Below are 15,890 nucleotides of genomic sequence, written 5' to 3'. Positions count from 1 at the left end.
TGTATTAGTAAAACTTTGATTAAGAATGAAGCTAAGTCGTCTAATTGTTTTTGTGCAGGTGCAACAAAAATATTTTAAATTAGACATGAACTAAAACAGACATTATACGTAGTTAGACGTGCAATCTAACAGATACGTAGTTAGACATGCAGTCTAATAGATGCATAGTTAGACGTGCAGTCTAACAGATACGTAGTTAGACGTGCAGTCTGACAGACGTAGTAAGACGTGCAGTCTAACAGACGTAGTTAGACATGCAGTCTAACAAATGCGTAGTTAGACGTGCAATCTAACAGATGCGTAGTTAGACGTGTAGTCTAACAAATACGTAGTTAGACGTGCAGTCTAACATATACGTAGTTAGACGTGCAGTCTAACAGACGTAGTTAGATGTGCAGTCTAACAAATACGTAGTTAAACGTGCAGTCTAACAGATGCGTAGTTAGACGTGCGGTCTAACAAATATGTAGTTAGACGTGTAGTCTAATAGATACTTAGTTAGACGTGCAGTCTAACAGATACGTAGTTAGACGTGTAGTCTAATAGATACGTAGTTAGACGTGCAGTCTAACAGATACGTAGTTAAATGTGTAGTCTAACAGACGTAGTTAGACGTGTAGTCTAATAGATGCGTAGTTAGACGTGTAGTCTAACAGATATGTAGTTAGACGTGTAGTCTAACAGATGCGTAGTTAGACGTGCAATCTAACATATACGTAGTTAGACGTGTAGTCTAATAGATACGTAGTTAGACGTGCAGTCTAACAAATACGTAGTTAAACGTGCAGTCTAACAAATGCGTAGTTAGACATGTAGTATAACAGATACGTAGTTAGACGGGTAGTTTAACAGACGTAGTTAGACATGCAGTCTAACAGATACGTAGTTAGACGTGCAATCTAACAGATGCGTAGTTAGACGTGCACTCTAACAATTACGTAATTAGACGTGCAGTCTAACAGACGTAGTTAGACATGCAGTCTAACTCCATTAGACTTGGTGTTTAATGGAGCACGTCTAATACCTCGCTTTAGCAGCTATTTGATGTTAGCATACGTCTAACCACGATCAACTAGTTGTACGCTACTTTTGCTCCACTCATTTGTGCAGACCGGTACGCCAGCTATTTGTATCCAATGAATGAACGCCACGTACGCGAATATTCCTCCCACTACTTGTTTAGTAAAGGACAGTTCCAGAAGAATATTTAGCGCACTACTAGTTCGGTACGACCACGATCCTTGTGCACAGAGCTTGTTGTACTCTTGTACTATGGAGATTTTCCAATGGGCGCTTGCCACGTGTCCATCTAGAAGATTTGACCGTTGGTGTCATGATTCTATATATAGATCCTCAAGGACAACGGTCGAGGTACAACAAGTTTGTACACGCCTTACAACGAGCTTACCAGCCTTATCTACTATCAATCTCATACTCTTGCACTTACTGATTTGTACATCTTCAAGTTCAAGAGAGAATCAAAATTTGTCTAGCTGAGAAATACTCTTAATCATATTGTAAGTTGAATAGAGCATGTTTTTTTCAACATTTAACTAGCCAGTAAACTGTATTTGATTCAAAGAAGTATAGTGAAATCCTTCCAACTGTGGAAGAAGGGGTGACGTAAGAGAGTTTTCTCCGAACATCCATAAACAAATTGCTGTGTTATTTACATTCTGTCTTTCCTTCTCTCATTGGTTCATAGCCTCAAACCTGAGCAACACAGTTCCGCACTTGAATCGCTTCAAGAGTTTGCAAGGGTTTGTGAAGAATAGAAAGTGATACTAATCCCTAACAGGATTTCTATCAAACCGTTTACAGAAATTGTTATCAATAGTTAGACCCCATCTCTATTGATTACACCGATCTTAACACACACTTCTTCAAACCAGAGCATCTACTGAAGTGATACGTTTACTCGCGCACTTCTTTAGACTAGAGCGTTTGTTGAAGTGAGACGTCTGCTCGCGCACCTCTTCAGACTAGAGTGTCTGTTGAAGTGAAACGTCTGCTCGCGCACTTCTTCAGACCAGAGCGTCTGTTGAAGTGAGACATATGTTCGCGCACTTCTTTAGACCAGAGCGTCTATTGAAGAGAGATGTATGCTCGCGCACTTCTTCAGACCAGAACGTCTCTTGAAATGAGACGTCTGCTCGCGCACTTCTTCAGACCAAAGCGTCTGTTGAAGTGAGACGTCTGCTCACGCACCTCTTCAGACCAGAGCGTCTGTTGAAGTGAGACGTCTACTCGCGCACTTCTTCAGACCAGAGCGTCTGTTGAAGTGAGACGTCTGTTGAAGCAAGACATCTTCTTGCGCTTCTTCAGACTAAAACGTCTGTTGAAGCAAAACGTTTTCTCGCGCTTCTTCAGACGTACCTGCGCATAGACAATTTATACAACTTAGTTTTGTTTAGAACATATCATTAAAACTATGTCGTATTGATTAAACTTATTCACCTAAGTTCAACGCATTTTCCTTAATTAATTAATTAATTAATTGTTTTTAATTAATTTCCTTTTTCTTTATTTAACTTAATCTAACACAATATATCTAAATTTTAAAAATCTCATATATTTATAGTATCAATAATTTCAATATCGATACATAATTTATCATTTTTTTCGATATACTCAAAAATCAATATTTTTGATATTTTGTGATACGGTATTTTCGATATATCAAAAATATCGACAATTTATCGCCCTTTGATGAAATTGAATAAAGATGTTCACCAAGAGAAAGATGGAGAGTTTCGGTAATTCTAGGAGAAATGTTTATATTTTTTATTTTATTTTTTATATATATTATTTTATATATTTTTATATGAAGGATATATTATAATATATATGTTAATAATATTAATAAAAGCGAGCTACTCGAACAAAAAATGTAAAGGTCGAGCTTGTTTTCGATTCGAGCACGGTCAAATTGAGATCAGGTGGAGCTACTTTGAGTCTCACGAGTAACTTGACTCGTTTACATCTTAACCTGTACTAGCCTCTTTAGAGATTTTAATTGAATTTTAAGGGTGTTTGGTTTGGATTAATCGAATAATTCATCAAATTGTAAGCAACCTTAAATTGAAACAAAATAAGTTATTTTAATGGAAAAAAAAAGCTCATTTAGATGATTATATTTATACAGTTAATGTTAGTCGTACGAACTAATAAAAGTTCATTTAAACATATATTATAAAAAATTGGCATATTTAGTCTTTATTAATAAACAAAGTTATTTTTTTTAAATGTATATATTTATTAAATAAATATTTTTTTCTCTATAATTTTATTAATTAATTATCAATTTCTCTATATTTTTATTTATTTATTAATTAATTTATCTTTATTTATTTACTTTTCTTCATAAGTCTATTTCTATTATTTTTGTGTTCTTCCTATATTACATTGATTATTTTAAAATTGTTTGTTCTTTTTAAAAAACTAATACTTAAATAATACAATGACTTATCCTTTCAGCAAATAAAAAACTATTAAATTTGGATAATAATATATATTAATCTATTCAACACCACCAAAAGAGTAATAATCAAGATTATAAAAATAATAACTATATGATTTTATTTACTATTATTATAAATCTGAATAAAAAGTAAATAAAAGATTATTAATTTTATTTTTGTTTATATTAAATAAAATAAAAAAAATTCTAAAGAATATTACAAAGAAAAAAAATAAAAGAAAGAAAAAGAATAAAAGGAGATAAATTAATAAATAAGAAAAAGTTGATTAAATAATTAATAAATAAAAAAAAATAGAAAAAATAATATTTAATTAATAAATATATAAATTTTTAAAAAATAATAATTTTATTTAGAGACTAAATAAACTAATTTTATAGTTACTTTTATTAGTTCTTACGTCTCTAAATAAATTGTTCAAATCTAAATGATATATTTTTTCTATTTTAATAGTTACATGCTTATTAAAGTCATTTTATACGTGAGCAATTGTCCCATAATACTTAGAATGGATTATTTCAAAAAGGCCATTAACTACTGTTCCATTTATAAATAATACATGAAACCAGTCCAATTAAATACTAATTATTAAGCCTATTTAATTCTCCAAGGGTGAACACTATATTTCTTATACTTTAACAAATTTTCTTAATATTAAAAAAAACTTATACAAATATATGAATGAACCAACTAAACCGCTCAAGTCCAATAAGTTTAAAGATAAGGAAAAATAAAAAAAGCTGGAGGGTTAATTTGGATCAATGAGATATTTTGAAGGGCCAATGTTAGTTGTTAATTAAGAAAGAAGAAACAGAAACCGGATGATCAAAATGAAAGGGCAGAATTCACAGGCGCAGGGGACCAGAGTCGAAGTTCACGTCGTTTTCATCCCGTGCGATCTTGAAGACGAGGAGCTCTAACGGAATTTCCCAACGGAGACTGAAGAAATAACGCTAAGAAGTGGTTTTGATTTTTTGAGAGGAGAAGATTTAGGGGCTGAAGTCTGGAGTTAGGTTTTTGATTTTGATCGGACCGAGCAAATAAGAGATCAGATCGGACCTCCGGTGAAGAGAGTCTTCAATCATCGGGTATTTCTTTGAGTCCATGTAATCAAGTCTTAATCGTTTGTTAATTCGTAATACAACTGATATTCAGATTTCAATTCCGATTTATCTGTCTCGATTATTGATCAGCTCGATAAGTTATATCTTCGGTTGAGATCTCAGTCTAGTATCTCTTTTACTCTGTTTCGTTTCTGTTTGAGATCATTTTTTTTAATATTCCATGAGGATGGGATAGCATAAGAAAAACTGATGGTAATTGAATGTCCTATTGATTTATCTTGCGATTTGTTGTGAGGCTGTGTAGAAAGTGGTCTGAAGGTCTTTATGTTTTTCTGGCTACAATTCAGGTTGATTGATAATGTCGTTCTCATTCTTCAAGCCCTCGAAGCCTAAAACTCCACAAGACCTTGCAAAAGCAATCAAAGAAAGCCTCACGGCCCTCGATTCCAAAACTGTCGCAGAAGTTAAAGCCCTAGAAAAGGTATCTTCTTTAAATCCCTTTTCTAACCCTCTAGATACGTATGTATCTTTTTAGAGAATTCAATAACATTGCATCAGTGGGAATTCTGAGTTTGATCAACTTGGATGACTTCATTTTGTGCTCAATTATGTTTCTATTAATGACCTTCGCCCCGAGCAAATTTTACCTATTTGTTAATGAGTTTGGTTGGTTTCTTATCTCAATTGAATGATCCTTTTATTGCTAAAGCCTAAAGGTGTCATAGAATTTGTAAATTCCCGTTAGCTCCTTTCTTCTTAGCAATACATTTATTTTCTGTTGCTTATATTTAATTTTACTGTAATTTTATTGAAATTCTATTTGCTTGAACTCCCATTTCTATCCTCTTCTTTGTTAATGGTTGGTTTCAAGTATTGGGTTTCAGGATCCTTTTCAGAACTGCTAGCAATTATTTAACTTCATGTGTAATGTTGTTTGCATATTTTTTTCTATTGAAATACTAGTTGAATCCAATGTGGTGCCATGTATCATCTTTAACATGAGTGTGGATTCTGTTGATATTTTGAATTATATATGCTAATTAATTAGCATTCTTATTTATATTCTTTAATGGAAAACAAAACAAATGGATGAATTCCGATCAACAATTGCTACTACTAAATGTATATGTTTGTATTAACTTTACTTGATCCTTCAAATTATCTTGTAAAACTTGTCCTTTTATACGTTCCTCATAGTTTTAGCTTGCTTTCTCTCCCTGTTCTTCGGACTTGTTTTCTGTGTATTAAACTTCTCTCAAAAAGTCACTTTGATCAAATATGTTATTTTGACCCCAAACTTGTTTCATTATGATATTAGTTGTCAAATAATACTAGTCATCTTTGTTCTTTTCAGTTTTATTTAATATTTATAAGTAAATTTCAATCTCAAAAACTACCCCAAAACTGACAACCTCTTTACTATTTTGGTGGTTTTGATAAGGAGATGTTTGTCTCTATAGAACGGAAGGATGTGCATATGTTTAAAATCTGGAATTTAATATTAGGAAACTTTAGATCAAGTGCAACAACAAGGATTTGTATGCTAGCAATATTATAATTGCTTTAGATTTATTTCATAGGTTCAGGTACATGAGTAATGGAAGACATGTTGAATATGAACACATGTAAGGGAAGCCATATCTACTCTATTAGTTCAATCAACCGTCTGTCAAAGAAACCCCTTGTTTCTTCCAAATTGAGTTCGTATTTTTATAATTCTGGCAAAAAAAATATAGATCTAATCATCTTAAACAACTCAAAGTCAAAAACGAATGATTGCTTCAAACAATATGGTGCTTACAGAATCCCTCCTGCCATATGAGTAGTAGCAATGTAAATTGTCAGTAAGTTAGAAATTTGCAACTGTTTCACTAACAGCCTAGACACCTTGTGCTTTTACCAACGATACAATGATCTATACGACATTTTCTCCTTCAAGTCAATCTAAGTACTTTTACTAACATTGACCTTGAACTTTGAGCTTCTTGGACTGGACCGATTGATAGATATTTGACTTCATTTTCTATGTTTTGATGCTTCTTTTACATCTTTTTTGTTTCGAGGAGTTAATTCATGGTAATGCATGTCATGATTTGTATTTAATCTGGTTTCAGTTTCCTCTCCGGTATATGCAACATTGCCATAGTTAATGAAAAATTCTCCTTTTAAAAACAAATATATACGACATCTAAATGTTGAGATCTAAGAGAAGACATATCAATGCAAGTTCAATGTAGAGGAAACAATTGTAGAAGATGAAGCGGTGAGCTGTTCATATACAGCTCAACATAAAAGGATGATTAGAAATGAAGATTTTTAAATGTAACAAAATGATTACTTTGGAAGTTGGAAGTTTGGAACCATCATGCTTTATTTACCCACATGTCAACTGAAGACTCATGTAATATATGTACACAGAAGATTCATAAATTCCAATTATCATAGGTTCAATAGCTTATAGATTGATAGCTACACGGTTAATTGATAATCACCTTTTCAGGAAAAAAATGTTAGTTTAATTGGATTTGCGTTGCATCTTCACAGGCTTTGGAAGAAGTTGAAAAGAACTTTGTCACAATGAGAATTATGCTTTCTGGAGATGGGGAGATTGAACCAAACATGGATCAGGTTTCTCAGCTTGCACTAGAAATATGTAAAGAAGATGTTCTTACACTCTTTGTTCAGGAACTACCTACGCTAGGATGGGAGGTAATCTCTCTCCCTTTTCTCTGTTGTCATCCTTTAGGTTCCTTTTAGCTTAAAAAGTTACTTCTACATGTCAAGTAATGTTTTTAATTGAATACAGGCTAGAAAAGATTTAGTTCATTGTTGGTCCATACTGTTGAAGCAAAAGGTTGACTCAACTTGTTGCTGTGTGGAATACTTGGAAAACCATATAGATTTGTTAGACTTTCTTGTTGCCTGGTAAGATTTCTTGTTATTTCGTTTAAAATCTATCCATATCATACTTGTTAGCTGGAAAGGAACCCAACTTCAAAACCAATACATTGTTTTGTGCACATTGATACTATCCTTTTAGCTCATGCTATATAAGACCCACTATGGTTTGCTTCTTTTACTTGTTTTTCCCCACTATGGTTTGCTTCTTTTACTTGTTTTTGAATCAAACATTTGGATGTTTATTTGATCCAACCAAATAGGCATGCTAATGGGTACCAATGTATTTTTTATTTGGATATTTCTTCACCCCGGTAGTGTTCACAAAGAGTTTTCAACTCTTCTTATGGCTTCCTCACCATCATTCCATTTTAAGCCGTCATAAAGCTTCTCACTGGAATGAACTTCCCTTCAGTGTGCATTCCTCACCATCATTCCATTTTAAGCCGTCTTAAAGCTTCTCACTGGAATGAACTTCCCTTCAGTGTGCATTCGTCTCTTCCATTCAAGTTGCAAAGTTACATCACTAGTGTTCACATCTAAGTTGCACGGATACGGATATCGTATCAAATACGATACGGATACGGCGATATGGAAAATTTTGAAAATATAGGATGCAATACAATTAGGATACGTTAATTACAAAAACTAACTATAAAAATATTATATATATAATATTTAAATAAATTTAATATTAATATAAATAGTGATAGAAACTCGACGGCTGTCGAGCTTGGGTAGTTGGGGGAAAAGGCAGTAAAAAAAGATAGTAAAGCAGTAAGAAAAAAAATGAAGGCAAAGAGTAAGGGGTAAGAGAAATAGTAAAGTATTAGGGGAAAGAAGGGTTAATTTTGTAATTTAGTTTAGTCTCTCAAATTTTAATAATTTTAGTTTGATTTTTGAATTTTTATTTTTTGAAAATTCCACCAAAACGTATCCAAGTCGTATCCAAACCGTATCGGATTGGTCAACCCTGCAAAAAGTCAACGATACCTATTTTGCCGTGTACGATACCCGTTTTGCCGTATCTTATCGGTTTCGGATACTCCAATTTTTTCTTCCCAGAGTATAGTGCTACTTAGGTTCTCATCCATATATCTCTCCACCCTATCGTCATCAACCTCATGTCCGTAAATCCGTAAATGGATCGTAGAGGCTGAATGAGTAGTAGGGGTTGTTGATAGTTGTTTTCAACAATATCCATACTCACATCCTCTCTCTCCCATGTCCAGTAAATGTCCGCATCATCGTTGATGGATGTATCCTCCACATCATGTGTAGAGCTTCATCCTCTTAGTGCACTGCAAAGTCCCGATTATGGCACCTCCCGTGTCTTATTCTCAGTGTTAACGTGAAGGGTCGAAGAAAAGCAGTGTTGTGTGTTTTAAATGTGATGCAAGCTCAATACCCGGTTCCGACGGTTTTGATACGAAAAAGAGACTAGTTAATAATATTTAATGTTATTTATTTTAATTAGTTCTTATTATAGTATTCATCTTTGCTAGTAGTAATTGCATTTCTAGTTTATTAGGATAGTCTTAATATTTCCAAATTAGTTTGATAGTAGTTACCTTTCTAGTTTAGGGTTAGTCTAGTACAAAGGGTGTCGTCGGCCCAAGATTGCAGATTTATACACTTCATCCGGCGATCAAAGCACTTGAAGGATTCCATCTCGTCTCTCAACGATCGATAGTCTGAGTGCTGACTTACTTAGAGGTCTTCTCTCTGAAGTTACTATTGATCCGTTGATCCACGACTCCTTAAATCTCATCGGCTCTCCAAAATTCGAGATTAGTCATATTACACTTCCCTCAACATCAGTCCATCTTCTTTCCCTTGGAAGGACTTATTGAAAATCAAGTTACCGTCGAGAATCTCGTTCTTCGCATGGGAGGTCATTCACGGTGACATCCTTACACAAGACAAACTCAAGAATAAGGGATTTCATTTGACAAATAGATGTGTTATTTGTGAAAGTTCCGAGGAGACAGTCAACCATCTTCTCTTGCATTGTTATATGGCAAAGGAAATTTGGTCCCTTATCCAAAATCTCCTTAATCTTTAATGGTTCAATGGGAGATGCCATTAACTGTGGAGGAATGTTGGAAAAAATGGAATGACCGAAGCACTCCAAACAATATTGGTTCAAGTTAGAAGCCAATTGTCCCGATTATGTGGTGGTCTATTTGGAAAGAAAGAAATCGTAGAATCTTTCAAGGGAAAAAGAATGGCATTGCTAAGATCAAAGACTTCATTCTTCTTCATCTCGCAACTATCAAGAAGAAAAGAATATGCAACGGATGCGACTTCTTTGAGTTTATTGAAATCTAATTTTCTGTAATTGTGTTCCATTTGTTTTTCATGTTCTTTTTGTTTCTTTTGAATGCTTCTCACATTCACAACAATTTTCTCAATAATGAAAAGTTTACACTTTAATAAAAAACTATAATTTTTTTCAAAATAATTAAATATAATAACCCTAATGCTATTAATTTGTCAGTCATTTATTGTCGTGTGATTGGCCTTTTGAACCCCTAGTCTTCCTTATGTATCAATACACCCCCAATCAAAATTACTTGATCTGGAGTGTTGAATGAAAACACCATCTTCCTCGATCAAAAACAATTTTAAAAATTCCCTTCGTTTATATTATGGTAGTAGTCACCTTTTAGTTATTAAAAGAGTATTTATCTTTCCAACTTATTTTAGTAGCAGTTACCTTTCCAATTTATTGTTTATTAGGTTAGTTCTAAAAAATGTGGCCACAAGGGGGTTAAGCACATAGCCCGCAAACACATTTAAACAGGCGCAGAACTTGCCGCCTGACGGGCTCGAACCCAGAACTTGCCGCCTGACGGGCTCGAACCCAGGACCTCTTAAGGAGGCTTAGGATATCCACCTTTTATTGCCATTAGGCTAGAAGAGGGGATTAAGTTAGTTCTAGAACTGAATTAAAAAGGTTGGTCCATCAACGATTTCATTAGCACAATGGACTTCACATATACATACTATTCTTGGTAACGTGGAACAGCTAATGGACGAAATCAAGTTTGATACTAAAGCAATAAGAGCTAGTTTTGACGTATAGGAGGATGCCCGAGATGAAGATGCATGTGTTGAATCAAATAAATTGTTGGCTCCAGATTCTTGTATTATTCCACAAGATGACTACTTAGAGATAGAACCAAACCCTATTCTTGTTACTATTATTGATTTCGTTGGAGTCACTACAGTTATTGACAAACTTCTGATCATCTTTTTTGACCATTACAACATGTCCAAGAGCTCACCAATTCACATGGAAAGCAAAAGAGCAACCAAGTTCTTTTGTGCTAAATTGTCCAGATTATATAGATGTTTCTCATACATTTGAGCAAATTGTTGGAAAAGCTTCATTTTGTGGAAGACGAGAGATTAACCAGATATTTTGACTAATTCTTCTTTCTTTTTTTGGACGATGATGCACAAAGACGAAGGGAATTTTCAAAATTATCTTTGATCAAGAAAGATTGTGTTTTTCTTTCCAACACTTGAGGTGAGTGTTTTTTACGGGGAAGTATTGACAGAAGGAAGGAAGACTAGGTTTTCGAATGGCCAATCACATGACAAGTGGCCGACAACGAATAGTATTAGAGTTATTATATTTAATTATTGTTAGTTATTTAGTTAGTTATTATAATAGTAGTATCTTTCCAATTTATTGTGGTAGTAGTTACCTTTCTAGTTTATTATTTATTAGGATAGTATTTTTCTTTTCAAATGAGTAGAATAGTAGTTACCTTTCGAGTTTAGGGTTAGACCATTTTAAAAACATATTTAAGTTATAACTTAATATTATTGAATGGAATTATGAATTGTTCTAAAAATTCCGTCTAAGATTTATTTATTGGGCTTTTTAAACCCAAGAGTTTGAACTCTAACATGTTCTTGGGAGTCATTCTCATGTGCCTCAAATAGTAGGTTGAGCATATGGACTCCCCCCACCTCAATATTTCTAGGATGCTTTACAACAAGTTTTCAAGGAACCCATCGAGTTGTGATCTATGTGGTTGAGCTCTCACGGATTTATTTGGTGCGTTTGTTGGCAGCCTCTCAGTTCCGTAACGATTGAAGAAGCTATAAAGCAAACGTAACAGTGACATCGAGCGGTTCAACAATTTGTTGTAACCGTCGACCAGATCTACCTTGAATACATATAGCTATATAGAAAAACTTTTCTCTCCAAAATTCCATCAAAGCATGTAAGATTATATGAAATGGATCGAATCTCACCAAAGATACCAGAATAATCCTCTACTTCAAGCATCATCTCTATCGTCCACAACATTTCATCACTTGTTTGATGTGATCAGGGCATTTTATCCTTGCCCCGTTCCTCCAATCCCAAACATTTGAGAAATTGGAAGATAAAGATTGGAGTACCAGTGGGTTAAAAATCACTGTTTGAAAGATTCTCTATTTTAAATGCTTCCATGTTCAAATTCATTATTATCAAAAGGTTTCTTGTTTTAACAGAACTCTGTGTGTTAATGCTTTATTAATTTAGAGTGCAATTGTTTTCTTGGTACAGCTATGATAACAAGGAAATCGCGATAAATAGTGGAAATATGTTGAGAGAATGCATCAAAGTGGCGTCTTTGGCCAAGTAAGATGTAACTTTTTGTATTTCGTATTTTATACTTGTAGCCATTGATTTTCATTTCACTTGAATTCAACAATAATGAGAAGAATATTAGCTGTTTAAATTCATTCAGCTGAAGATCACAAGCTTGTTGGATAGGGGTTTATTTCCAATTAATCTGGTTTGAAAGAAATTCTAGTTTGATGAAAATCCTATAGCATTTTATATTTTAAAATGTTATAGAGAATAAAGTAAGGGTATATTTAGTTGATGAAATCGTTTTATGGAAGTGATTGATGATGGGGATATTAACCACATCAAACAAGTCACATATGACTAGCTGTGAGTTTCAAATTCAGATGAAAATTCTTGATGTGGCTTCTTTTGGGATCCGATGTGGTGCTTTTTTTTCTTTCTTTCTATTTCCTATTAACTGGATCGTAAAAATTATATAGGAGTCTCATTAGATAAAAAGCGTGCCTTCTATGTTTATATAGTACGGTCATTAGATGTTTAGTCCCATGGTTACTAAGAGTTTCCCTTAATTTGATATATAAAGAATATCATTATAGATATAGAGGTGTATACTGATGAAAGCTTAATTTCTTTTCTTTCTTTCTTTTAGAAAAGTTAAAGCTTGTACAAATGAAATGTTGCAAAATGTGACTTTGCTTAAGCAACTTCCTTACATGCAAATCACAATCCAATTGTAAAAGAAAGGACAAGTGTCCTAAGGATGAGAGAAGAACCTCTAAACAATTTGCCTAGAATGAGCCCAAGGAAGAAAGCTTCAATTGTTATTGTGCATCAATACATATTTCCTTCTTTGCGAATATTGATTCACCCTCATGGTTACCTTAAAAAATTGGATGATGAGATACTAGTAGAATTTGTGACTTTTATATTTGTTGCAGCTGTATATTGTCCATTCACTTTTTTGGTCCTTACTTATTTTAGATGGATCTGTTCTGTAAGCTCCAAGTTTCACAGTTTTAATTTTTTTTCAGATATATATTGGAGTCTCCAAGTTTTATGCTGTTCTTCAAATATGTGGAACTGCCTAATTTTGATGTTGCAAGTGATGCTTTTTCTACTTTTAAGGTTAGATCCATGATTTCATAATCCTTGTTAGTTTTTCTTCTATTTCTTATAGCCACTTACTTGAGACTACTTACTTGAGCTATTTGTACGTTTCCAGGATTTGCTGACAAAACATGAAACTGCCGTGTCTCAGTTCCTGTCTGTTCATTATGAGGAGGTTTTTTTCGTCATCCCTTTCATTTGTGGATGACCACTTATATGGTCCCCGTTATACCAGTAGCTTGACATTGTGGTCTGTTTTGTTATCAACTTTTTTTTTTCACATTTATCATGATCAGAAAAATTGACACTTATTATGTTTGTGAAAAATCATGTTACGATATAAAAATAATTTGATCATGATCCAAAAAACATCCTGATTATTGTAAAAAAAATCTCAATACCAAATGAAGCAAAAACTTTTAGATGTCGATCAAAAATTTTTAATTGCATACCAAATGAATCAGCAAAAATCATACTATAATTTGGATCCTGATCTAATCTGATATTGATCTAGAAAAATCTTGTAAAAAATAATATCACTTTCAATTTTAAGTTTGGCGATTTTCTAATGAGATCGTGGTTGTGAAAAATATAAAATATCATACTCGATTTCCTAATTCTCCCAAATGGTCTCTTTGTTCTTGGTATCGTCTGACTAATGACTGTTATTTCAGTTCTTTGAAAGCTATGAAATACTCCTTGCCTCATCCAATTATGTCACAAGAAGACAGTCTTTGAAGGTTAGCTGCCACACTATTTGATAAATCTTATCACTGCCTTAGGAATCAGGTTCTCTTCACTAACAATGGTTTTGTTTGTAGCTTCTCTCGGAGTTTCTCTTAGAGGCTCCAAACTCTCAGATAATGAAGCGGTACATTGTAGAAGTTCGGTACCTTAAAGTTATGATGACTTTACTAAAGGTGCTAATATTTTCTTTCTCAAGTATTAGCCTATCCATTTGGTTTTCCAGAACAGGCTGGCCATATGACAATACTGGAAAAAACAGATAAGGAAATCACTACAATGGACTTGAATGTTGGACACTACCGGACATGCATTTGTGATATTTTTTTCTTTGACACAGGAACTTAGTTCCACATTTTTGTGATTAATTACTTTAGGAGTAATACCAAATAAATTACAAAAGCCTACTGAAGCCAATATTGAAATTTAATGTTGGAATCATTTATTGCATATCTAGTAGAAATTCATGTTTCTTATGCAAAATGTCAATTAACTGGTATAAAAATAAACATAAAAATTGATTACTCAAGAAAGCAGCACTTTTACATATTTATTCGGACCTACTTGATTGATCAACATTGGTATTCACTTTCCAAGGAGTTTTTTTTCTTTCTGTTCTGTTAGTTATCAAGTCCTCTAATTTCTCAGTATTGCATTTTCTGCTCATATAATAGATCTGACTGAAAGCTCTTGGAAGATTCTTCTTTTGATGTCGGTTTTTCTTTGCAGGATTCAAGCAAGAACATCCAGATTTCTGCTTTCCATATTTTTAAGGTGCTGAATTTTCTGTTTTGATGGAAAAATGAGGAAAATAATGATAATATGTATTCTCAGAGATTGATCATTCATAGCATGCATATATTTGAATGCCATATTTTGAGATTCAAAGTTTAATGATAGACACCAATTCTTAGGGTTCAATTGATATCTAAATTGAGGTGAGAAGCCAATAAAATCCAATCAAACTGATTATCAATAATGTCGTATCTAGAAAATAAGAGTAACAATATTTATAAGTGTTAAACATGAAATAATAAATACATATCTAGTTACTAATGGTAATCCACCAACATAATTATTGTACTTAATAATAATATAATCTCATGTGATTGATTATAGAGTAGTAGAATTGCATTTGATATTTTATATGGTTGGTAATTTCATTTGTAGGTTTTTGTTGCCAACCCACACAAGCCTAGAGATATAAAAATTATTCTGGCAAAGAACCATGAAAAGTTAGTGGCCCTGCTTCAAAATCTGTCTGGTGGAAAAGGTAACCTCTTCATTCATTTCTTTCTTTTTCTCATTGTAGTGGATTATTTATGTCCTTGGTGATTTTGCAGGTAATGACGATGACCAATTTGAAGAGGAAAAGGAGATGATTATTAAAGAAATCGAAAGATTATCTCGAATTCCAAACCTTGAATCTTAAGCACTGCACCTGTTTTTCCCCATCGATGAAATAATTACCTGATTGTGCAAAGTTGTTATTGTTGTGTGGTCTTGTTGACCTATAATATCTGTATTTCCTTGGGAGAAAAGGGAAAAGAAAATAATAATGATATTTAGGGTTCTTGAAAGAATTTCGCTAGAAAAAACCATTTGCTTCTTGCGACCTTTTGTCGAAGAAGGAAAGAAGTCATGTGACTATTTATTTAGCTGTCCCCAATACATCATAGCATTGGAGAATGTCTTATTTTTCTTTTTACCAATCTGATTTTAGTTGCTACATCTTGTTTAGCAAATTGGATTTTGCATTTATAATTTTTATAATCTGAATAATATTTACGGTTGTTGGTGAGATTTTTTTGCTATTTATACATTTCAATTGTTTTGGTGATCATTTATCAAGTCACATTTGGGGTGAGGATCTGTTGTTCCAAATGCAACAAAGGTTGGGTTATCTTTCAAAATTAGTGTATTTTAAATTTTTTGTGAAGTTCACATACATTTTTTATGTAGAAAATACATTAATTTTGAAGGATGGTTCAACCTTTGGGA

At 33.2% G+C, this 15,890-nt stretch overlaps 1 protein-coding gene across 1 annotated transcript; it reads left to right on the top strand.

The window, feature by feature from the left end:
* The first annotated feature begins 4,310 nt into the window (after window positions 1-4,310).
* On the top strand, window positions 4,311-15,690 carry LOC124942318 (calcium-binding protein 39). The gene is made up of 12 exons (XM_047482796.1): window positions 4,311-4,567; window positions 4,891-5,024; window positions 7,088-7,252; window positions 7,350-7,468; window positions 12,012-12,086; window positions 13,070-13,163; window positions 13,261-13,320; window positions 13,820-13,885; window positions 13,967-14,065; window positions 14,619-14,663; window positions 15,060-15,162; window positions 15,233-15,690. The coding sequence occupies exons 2-12, from the start codon at window positions 4,902-4,904 to the stop codon at window positions 15,319-15,321; spliced, it is 1,038 nt and encodes a 345-aa protein (XP_047338752.1). The 5' UTR covers window positions 4,311-4,567; window positions 4,891-4,901; the 3' UTR covers window positions 15,322-15,690.
* The last annotated feature ends 200 nt before the right edge of the window (window positions 15,691-15,890 follow it).

Source organism: Impatiens glandulifera, chromosome 6, assembly GCF_907164915.1.
Source record: "Impatiens glandulifera chromosome 6, dImpGla2.1, whole genome shotgun sequence".
Lineage (NCBI taxonomy): Eukaryota > Viridiplantae > Streptophyta > Magnoliopsida > Ericales > Balsaminaceae > Impatiens > Impatiens glandulifera.
This window is presented reverse-complemented; position numbering and strand designations above follow the sequence as displayed.